Here is a 10,474-nt window from a genome sequence, read left to right on the forward strand (position 1 = left end):
ACCTTGGTAATAATAATAATAACGCACACACTTGTAGCCCCGCACTAGGGAAACATTGTGTCACGGGTGCCATGGACACACACATAGACAACCGCAAATTGCGCCCAAACTCACGAGAGAAATAAATGTTGGCTATACAAATATTTCTCCCGGCCCGAGAATCGAACCCGGGACCTCTGCGTGGCAGTCCGGCATGGTAACCGTTCAGCCACGGAGGCAGTTGGTATAAAACCTTATGTGATCAATTGATCATAATAAGTGAAAAGTGCTTTTATCACATGAGTCATAAAAATAATACGATGTACATGAAACAAATTGTTTATATGTGAAATCTTACGACCCTTCCACTTAAGCATAAAAAAGTCATCGACTAATTTCGTTCGAAAAAAAAAACAAGTTAAATTGGTATTTCTTTAATGTCGAGAACCCGATTTTCCTTGTGATCGAAATACGACAACACTTCTATTCTGGCTCTCGCAATTCATCAATTGTCCAAATTTCACCAAAATTTTAAGAAAAAGTGTGTTGTTTACAACGTTTGTAAATTTGCCAGTATTACATTTTTTATTGCATGTTGGCAAGTGACAGGACAAGTCGTGCGCCTGTTGGTAAGCGACATGACTACCCAAAACAGTTACGTGCCATTCAGAGCTTTAAACCTCAAAGATCTGAGGCACTGCCACTGCGCCCGTCACCTTGACACTAAAAGTTGACAAGTCCCATATGCCCGTAATTTCACCACATAACTCGTGTAGCTTACCATCGAGCGCACGACTTGTTCGTCCCGTCACTTAAAAAAAAACTCATTCAGTGTATACTTTACCCTTACTAGAAGTTCCATTATGTTGGTCCAATATCTCCTGTGCCGATTGGTAATTACGGAAGATGTGCAAATCGACAGGTTTCCTATCGGCCAGCACGGCCAGAATCATCAGTTTGGGGTGTTTAATGTCCGCCATTACTGTTTCTGTGCCTGTAATAAACAAATAAAAGATTATTGATCGATCACTGCATTAATTCTGTGCTACATCTCGCTTCTAAAGTGGGTATATACCGAATTAACAGTGGCTATACATCTCCAGTGTAACCTGACATATTGAGGTCATAGCAAAAAGAGATGTTAGAAGACCTTTAATCTTGAAAATGCGTGTTGTATTCCTACATAATTTTAGGGTCACACTATCAATACGTCTCATTCCGTTAATTCTGAGATACGACACTTTCACTTGTGATTGAAGTGCAGGTGTCAAAATTATCTAATAACTGACTAATTCGTAAAGAATGTAATTGTTTGAGTGAGAATCTTACCCTGCCGTAACACACTTTCCACTAGCACGGAAGGTGAAGAACATTTTATATTCGATGCCTTACTTTCTCAAACTCGTATCTTATAAAGAGCCTTATTCCGGAGTATAACATTAATATTAACCTTAGAACTAAGTCCAAACTCATGGTACCACGTTTTCGTTTAACTAAGGTAAACTATTTATTTATGGGGAACTGTATATGTTTTTACAATAAGATTCCGGATTATATATTAAGATTACCATTTCCTAAGTTTAAAACTTACATCAAAAGTGTTTTAACTGAAAAGTCATATTACAAAATTGGAGACTATGCGTTAGATAAAGATGTATGGAAAGACGACGTGAGTCTAGACTCCACACAAATATGATTCAAAATGTATTCTAAAACATTTAATTTATTTGAAAAGAGCAATCCCTAGAGTTTCTTGCTCGTTCTTCTCAGGAAGGTCAGTGTAGTGAACGAGCAGTAGCTAAAAAAAACGTTTTAAGTGAAAAAATTTACCTATAAAGGATTATTTGACTTGGACTTTGGAGATGACAAAACTTTCTATTTATTTTAAATTTATTATCATCATCCACCCATTTATAAGTCCCACTGCTGGGCACGGGTCACCTTTCAGACGAGGGATTACGCCATAGTCCGCCACGCTGGCCCAATGCGGGTTGGGGACTTCACATGTTTTCCGAGGGTTGTGAACCTTTTTCAACGTGGAGGTTTCATCACGATGTTTTCCTTCACCGAAAAGCTCATGATAAATTTCAAATTTATTATCAAGGGTGTCAATTTGGACGCATTACTTTAAGAATGGGTAAAAGCTAGTGTGTAAATATGAAGAAAATGTGATGTGAAATAAGACTACAAAATTTGTATATACCTACAATCTATTTTTTGCATTTCAGTAACTTTGTGCCTTAAGACACGTGTTTGAAAAAGTAAGACGACGTTTTGTTAATAAACCGACATGAGCGTATGAAAGATTTCTATAATTCAAAAACCCGTATAAAGTTAACTAACCGTTATATTTTTTAAACCGTTATATACTCATAAATAGTATTGTTAACATTTGGATAAAATTAAAAAAATATATATTTCCTAAGCTTGAAAATTTCCTTAATTTTCAAAGAGTTAATAAGGTTCTCTTTTTCGTCTAATTTTAGGATTTCTCAGCCAATCACACCTTGTGAATTTAATAAAGAATATTTAAAATGTTTCACAATTACAAACCTAAGCACTCCTTCAAGATAGTTTCAAGCGCGTCAGAAGGATAAGGCCTCATTCCGACAAAAGCATATTCCTTCATTCTGAAGTACAGTCTCTGGCATTCCCTCAAAGTCTTTCCGCAAGATAAAGCCAAGGCCAATATGCCGCCTGTACTTGTGCCTGCGACCCAGTCGAAGCAGTGGATGATTGGTTGACCGACTGCTTTCTCTAGATCTATCAGCATTTGTATGAGGACTAGACCACGAATGCCACCACCATCGAGGCACAAGAGTCTGAAAAATTTAGAATTTTTAATTTCCTCTACTTTTTATCTTTCTGTAAAACTAATTAGCAATCATAATTTATTATTCCATGGCCTTCTGAAAGAAATTGCTCCATAACAATAAGTTGGAATTTTGTTTTATATCTATACGTTTCTGGACAGCTGTCCATCAGCTTATTGGAATATTTGTATAGGATTATTTGTATAATACTAACAAGTTCCCAGAACTATACTGTATAATGTTGTTGTTGAAGTTTTTGTTTATTGGTAAATATTTTGTAATAGATAGTTAAAATAGTAGAAAATGAGGCCAATTTTCTATTTCCGTTAAAAAAAGGTTTAGCACACCTGCATAACCCATTTCATTGACAATGATATTTCTATGTTTACATTTTGGACATCCAATTATGATTCATACTATAGATGTGTTGCAGTTTCAAAATGGCCACCGTTAAGATATAACGATTCCCGCGAAAAAATGTCAGAAAATTAAACTATTGAAGTAAAATTACAATCTAAGATCTGGCAATATGGCCAATTAGACGCCTTAACCTGTCCCAAAGGAAAAAGTCTACTAGATTAGTGGAAGGATTTAACTAACCTGCCCTGCTTCTGACTGCTGTCCAAACAAGCGGCTCGCTCCATCGCTGCGACCGATAGCATTTGGCTAATGGTATCTCTTGTAGCCGACCCGGGCACCGGAGGGGGTGGAACCCCATTGTAGTCCCCTCTGGCAACACAACCAGCGCCACACCCGCCTAGTTCTAGAGGGCATCTGTGTGTAAAGAATTTTATAGCTGATAATAATTTAGTTTAGTAGCCGTAGAGCTCCTTGTGAAAGAATTCGTCACGGGAAGTACTGCCACTTTATCTATTTCTTCCGCCAAACAATAATGTGACCATTACTGCGTTCCGGTTTAGAAGGGCAAGGGTGCTGGTGAAATTACAGGCATGTGGAATTTATGTCTCAGGGTGACGGGCGCAGTGCCCTTAAGATCTTTGCGATTTAAAGCTCTGAATGGCACTGCAACTGTTATGGACAGGCGTGACGCTTACCACCAGGCGCACGATTTATTTATCTCGTCACTTGTCTTGCACTGTTAACCAAAACATTGGATACTAAATGTCAAAGTTAACGCCATCTTTTTAAGGTAAAAAGACTGAAGGTAAAACATTTAAGTTTTGTTTTAATTCAAGTCTTCGCACATATAGTATTAACAATAAAAATTGACAGACAATCACATTACTTGGTCTCAAACTAGGGTATCCAGAGGGCAGCACATCAAGCTACACGTCGAGGGATCTTGTCCCATTGCACTGAAGGTGATATTCGAACAAAAGTGTATAGCTTGAAGTGCTGTTGCCTGTACTATGAGTACCAGAGCAACGGAATTTACTCCATTTAATTTACCAAGAACACACAGACCAGAAACACCATTGCAAAAACCATTTGCTCATTGAGTTTTCGTGAACCTGACACGCATCGCTGAGACATGCTCTATTCACTGTAGTGTTCTAAAGCCACACGGTGTCTGTAACGCGGAGCTGTTTTCACCCACCATTTTTTTGTAATTTATAAAAAAAATTAAAAACAATTATCGAACCCAAATTTACCAAAATCGGGACACCTTATCTCTTTGGCACACGTGATGGTTTAATAAATTCAAAATTTATGTTTTAATAACCATAATTATAGTCTTTAAAAATGGACGGGTTAAAGGTACCAAAAATAAAGAGATATGTATGAAGAAACGGCAGTGGGAGGAGCGTGCGGCAGGTTTGTCAGGAGCGTGGGAGACAGGCGTGATGATATGCATGTATGTCTGTAATTATAGTCCCTTTCTGCACTTACCTCTGAGCCCCAACTGCATGCAAAATATACAAAATCTTGTCATAATTACTAGTAGACATTTCAATTGGTACCAAATGTCTTGCAGTATAACCAGCATTATTAACCATTTCAAGGTCAGCCCCAAACACAACCAACGCTTGCACCATAGCTGTGTTGGATTGTTTCACGGCCAAATGTAGAGGTGTATTGCCTTCTTTATCCCCTATTGACAACTCTGCGCCTCTTGACAGCAGTGCAATAGCACATTCTAGTCGTCCACGTAACACCATAACGTGCAATGCGGTACGGCCTTCGAAATTTAAAGCGTTTATATCACAGTTTTTGTCCACTAGGGCTTCAATGACTTCGCGAGATATTGCCCAGTGGAGAGGAGTTCCGCCAAATTTCATGTCCTGTTGATAGAGTTTCGGTTGATTATCTTGAAGAACATCGCCGACAATACCTGAAATATAAAGATTTTTTAATAGAGATGCAGCGATTATTCGGTTACTATTCGGTATTTGGCTTATTGGACCTGTTTTATATATATGAATAAGGAAATAACAGTAAATTATCATGTTAATTTTGAACGTACATTGTAAGTTGGTGAAAGAGAACATTTTCGTTTGTTTATCTAAAAGATCAAAGGGATTGCAACATAAGTAAATAAATTTTATAAAAAATCAAAATAGCTAACCTGTCAAATGTAAACTACCTACCTATTATTTAGTTTACTCATTGACATGAAAAATAAACACTAACAAAATCAACTTCTTTGATTTTGAAACTTAAATATCGACGCCGGAGAGCGATCTTGTCGTATCTCGTTAAATAGGACTTTACACCGGAGTCGAAAAACTATTTAAAAAAATATTCCTCTTTAATTTGAATTAGTAGAAAGTCAATTTTAAATTAGGATGTATATAATCATACTGTGTGAACAAGGGCACTACGGCTTGCGTTTGAGAAAAAGATAACAACACTGGCTTCTCTTTTTTCGGTTCTCTGCTTGGTCGTACGTGCCGTCCAAATTTTTTAAATTTTTTTTAGATTTTTTTTTTAGCGATATGGGTTTAGTTTCGGGTATAGTATTCTATAAATATGGCGAGAATGCAAATCAACACATTGTATAATAATAATATACAACAAAATACTAATAATTATGTACGAAGATAAATTTACCAGGCAATGAACTAGTAGATCTTTTAGCAGCAGTCAGGTTAACATCTGCGCCAGCCAGTAGCAACGCACGGACGCAATCCGGGGCGTTGGCGAGACAGGCCATGTGTAAAGGCGTATAGCCCTGCTTGTTGAATACATTGAGCGAAGATACGTTTTTAGTTGCAAGCGCCTGGAAGGGATTTTAGTTGTCACTTTTGCACAATTGGGCAAAAATACGTTTTATTTGTATCATAAGTAGCACCTCCGGTGAACACATACTTAAGGGTCGATACTACCCCAGCTCGGATCCAAATTTGTCCTGTACTAATATGGTTCATTGTGCTTGAGAAATTTGAAAAATGTATATCGTATACTATACATGTCCTATTTAGGTCAGTTGATGTAAAATATAAAACATTATTATATCTCGAGTTCTACATTGGTATATGTTAAGTACCTATTGAATACAGCGGTTTTCTTGTAAAATTTCGAGGTAAGTTTGTGTTTCTTTTGCTATCGTGAAAATTTTTAGGAACCGTGTTTTCGCACCAAATAGTAATCAGTGTATATCCGCAATTTTACTACACATTTTTTCCAAAGTCATTGATTCAACACTTTGACTGTTATGCGGAATCAACCAAAGTCATTTGAGGTTGTATAGAATCTTAAATGCAAAAAATTGTAATGCTAAACCATTCTAAAAATGCATTTTATATGGTAAAATAAAGATAAATTTTGCATTCCTTAATTTTTCCATAGATGGCACAATGCTTATTGAAATAGTGTATCCAACATTTAGGAGCTCCTAAGAAATCCTAAACACGAAACTATTAAGAGATTCACAACATTTTTAAACGACTTCAAAAAAAGGAGAAGGTTCTCAATTCGACTGCATTTTTTAGTATGTATACGTTACGCGATAACTCCGATAATTTGTGAACCGATTTTGATGATTCTTTTTTGTTGGAAAGATGGTACCTTAGTAGTGGTCCCATTTAAATTTGAGGAAAATATTCCGCCTCTAAGGGTGGCAAACAAGAGGATGAATGATTTTTGAAGTCGGTTTTTCTAGTACTCTATACTGAAACTATTTCACACGAAATCACTTTGACCCGGTCAGAAAAACCTTCGCGCAATAAGAGCGAACAAGACGTTGCGCGTTTAGCTATCGCTCGCACGTTTGTTTTCGCTCTTATAAGATGGACATAAAGATTTTTTTGGGATATCCATATTAAACCGTATGTTGTAAGCAGAAAAAAATAGTACCACCTATTCCAATCATAGACTAGAACACATACTCACATTAATAATCTCTTTATTGCTAGCTGCTGCGTAGTGGAACACCGTGTTTCCGTCGTTGTCAACTGTATCCAGAGAACATTGTAAAGAGACCAGACTCTGCACCATGCGCACATTTCCTGTTTTTACTGCTACCTGAAAAAATATTGTATCATTTAATTATCCATCGATTTTAAATATCTCGAAATCGATTAAGAATATATGTTTTTTATTACTTAATTTTTTATAACAGTAAACATCACTAGAAAACAGTAACAAATAGATTGTACGAAAAATAGCCATTGACAACTTAAGAATCTGTTATCAGACTTTAAAATTTTGCGTTTAGTATAATGTATATACTAAACATAATGAACGCGATTTGTTAAAATTAATATAGCCAAAAAAAACTATATCTACGTAGAATACAACGGGGCAGCTAACATGTGAAAATTGGTCTCTTAACAATTATTACATTAATTGCAGATTCATAGCACTATTATCGCTGTATTATCATGTTTTTCAATAGTATCTATTCTGTCAGTTGTTTCAATGCTCGTAAATTGCCAAAAAATATTGTAATTACAAATTCTAGAACAAACAAACTGGTTTACAATGTGGTGTACAAACTGGTTTACATACTACTTAAATGTCAAATATTTTGGTTGGACTGGTAGATCTAAGTACTGATTTTTTTTAAATTTGTGAATTGGGTGTAGAAGGTATAATTTTTCAAAAATTACGAAACAATTCTGATATAATGTGAGAATAAAAGACAAAACCAACACTATTTCATACAAATTTTAGCCTTACCAATGAACTTTCCCACTATTGACCATATTAATTATACATACATATATGCGTACATATTAAGTGTAAATTTGTATTTTCACGCATTTCTACTCTCTCAGCTTAGGGTTTTAATCTACTAAACAATATTTCGTCTATATACATACCTTTATCATTTTTGCTGTTTCAGAAATATTTATTTCGGATAAGAATTATAATTCACTTACAATAATTATATTATTTTAAAATAATAAGTTATTAAAAGATGTAATTTTATTTGATGATCTTAGTGAATCAGTGAAGCGATACCTTAAGACAAATATTACATCAAAAACTAGCAACTCAGTAACGCCAGTTTATTATTAAAAATCCTAGTTTTTTTTTAATTAATTAACCACAGTCGTCTTATATTGATAAAAAAAAATAATTTTGTATTTACTTATGAACTCTATAACCCACCCACCATATTGAATCCAATAAGATGTTATGTGACATCATACAAGAATAGATAAAAAATAAAAATATCAATCATCACACACTTACCATCAATGGAGTAGCACCAGTGAGAGAATCAACTTCATCAATGCTTTGCTGCACCTCTGGGTTATTGAACAGCTCATATTGTCCAAAATGAGCCACCACATGAGCAATTGACCATGATTTGTGCTCAGATAACAGGTCACATAGCCTTTGGAGACTGGTTACTGTACACTGGAGTGATAAAGTGTAAAATTATAGAAACGCAGTGCTTGGTACTTGGTACTTGGTGTAACGGGCTAGTGTCCGCAACTCGACGTCAAGGCGCCTATTTTGCGTGTGGAAACGCAGTGCTTTATTCCATTTTTTTTTCAATCTTATTATAAACCGTCGAACTGTTTAGCTTCACTGATTCGACATGAACGATTCACTTCATCTTATAACAAAAAGACGCCAAAATATCACACCTAGTTAATTTAATGGATTCTTTATGGGGTCTCAATACACTAGAGATTTGTTTAAAAGAGCATCAAGTGCAAATTTTTTTTTAATGTTTAAGATATCGAGTGACAGAAAAACTTTGGTTGAAAGAGACACAGTTGCAGTGCAACGCAGAGCTTTAAATCGAATTTCGAATCGATTTAAATATATATCTGAGGGGTATTGCCACTGCACCCATCACCTTGAGACATAACAAGCCCCATGTGCCTGTAATTTCACCAGCACCCTTAGGGCGTATTTATTCGACACTAATTTCATCCCGCTCACGCCACGCATAGACCGCGTTGCCACCGCGTTGACGCCGCGCAGCGACTGCGTGTATATAACTGCGTGTGTATAACTGACATGGCAAAGTACGCTCTATTTATTTAGCATTTACGTTTTAACTTAAACGAGCAACCCGGGCGCGCGGGCGAGGCTGCTTTGGCTTTGGTCGCCGTTACGCGGCGACCGCGCAACGGCTGGGCGGAAACCGCGCAGTTGTATTATTCACAGGAATTTTAATGTTGTTGCCTACTAAATAGAATTCAGATTCACCATTAATGTTCATAAAAACGCGGTAACTGGGCAGATGCCGTGTGGCAGCCACGCAAAAACTGTGTGTAAAAACACATAATAATGTGAGCATTCATGCAATAGCATGGCAGCAGAAATAGGTAAAGTGGCAGTACTTCTCTGGACAAGCTCTCTCACAAACCTCTCTATTACTACTAAAAGTAAAAAGCATTTTAATTACCTCTTTACTAATTTTGATGTACAAGGGTACTCTCTCCTTAAAAACGATGAACATTTCCTCAGCAGTTTCAAAGCTTTCTGTGCGAAATAAACTGTAAAGAATATTAAAGTAAGCATGAAAACAATGGTTCCATGTTTGTGTGCAACATTTTTATCAGCATCTTTATTTGTAGCTTATTTCCCATTTCTTGAAAATCAGTATTTATATATTTGTTGTTTTATTTCTGACTATGTCCTTTTTTACCAACATCAATATAAACTTTAAAGGTGTAAAAATGAATCCCCATCTCACACTACGCCAGCGTGGCAGACCAAGGCCCAAATTTAAGAAACCTGTACCCAGGTTGATTGAAATGTAAAATAATAAAAATCACAACATTATGATGCTTTCAAACAACAACTAATCATAACTTCAGTTGTACCTTGTTGGAATTTATCACTAACGAATTTACTAAATATTTCAATTAAAAGATCTTGAATAATGTTAATAGAGGAATAAAGAAATTATCTATGACCTACTGACCTATACATCTGATGTAAGCTCTCCGTGAAGGGTTTATGTAGAACGATTTCATAATATTTATCTTTTGGGTTCTTGCTGTCAGGAGGCAACTTTGGACCGTACAATAACATGGAGTCTTTACGATAGTGAATCGGTCGGGACAAATAATTATCTGACCGCACCTCCAATACTCTGGTCGGCGACTCTTCGGTCCCCAAGAGACCTCTGAAAACTGTAGAAAATATCGAAATGTATGAACACCACACACTGTGACATCATGTAAACATAAGTGAAAATTATGTGGATTTCGATACTTACACGAATTGAGCATTTTGTCCTCTATCGCTCACAGGGAAAAGCAGAATTTTATTACCTACTTTTCCAATTTAAATTATGACAGCTCCTCCCC

At 36.1% G+C, this 10,474-nt stretch overlaps 1 protein-coding gene across 1 annotated transcript in view; it reads right to left on the bottom strand.

Moving 5' to 3' along the window:
* The window catches only part of LOC113228079 (85/88 kDa calcium-independent phospholipase A2), a 14,899-nt gene extending 4,425 nt beyond the window's left edge, over window positions 1–10,474 (bottom strand). The window contains exons 1-10 of the mRNA XM_026461220.1: window positions 10,384–10,474; window positions 10,087–10,297; window positions 9,565–9,655; window positions 8,394–8,561; window positions 7,086–7,217; window positions 5,805–5,973; window positions 4,644–5,085; window positions 3,393–3,566; window positions 2,533–2,801; window positions 824–973 (exon numbers count right to left, since the gene is read on the bottom strand). Of these exons, the coding sequence (XP_026317005.1) occupies window positions 824–973; window positions 2,533–2,801; window positions 3,393–3,566; window positions 4,644–5,085; window positions 5,805–5,973; window positions 7,086–7,217; window positions 8,394–8,561; window positions 9,565–9,655; window positions 10,087–10,297; window positions 10,384–10,396 (1,819 nt within the window). The 5' untranslated portion in view covers window positions 10,397–10,474. The remainder of the gene's footprint in view (window positions 1–823; window positions 974–2,532; window positions 2,802–3,392; window positions 3,567–4,643; window positions 5,086–5,804; window positions 5,974–7,085; window positions 7,218–8,393; window positions 8,562–9,564; window positions 9,656–10,086; window positions 10,298–10,383) is intronic.

The sequence above is a fragment of the Hyposmocoma kahamanoa genome, unplaced genomic scaffold (assembly GCF_003589595.1).
Source record: "Hyposmocoma kahamanoa isolate Upper Pololo Valley unplaced genomic scaffold, ASM358959v1 220, whole genome shotgun sequence".
Classification (NCBI taxonomy): Eukaryota; Metazoa; Arthropoda; class Insecta; order Lepidoptera; family Cosmopterigidae; genus Hyposmocoma; species Hyposmocoma kahamanoa.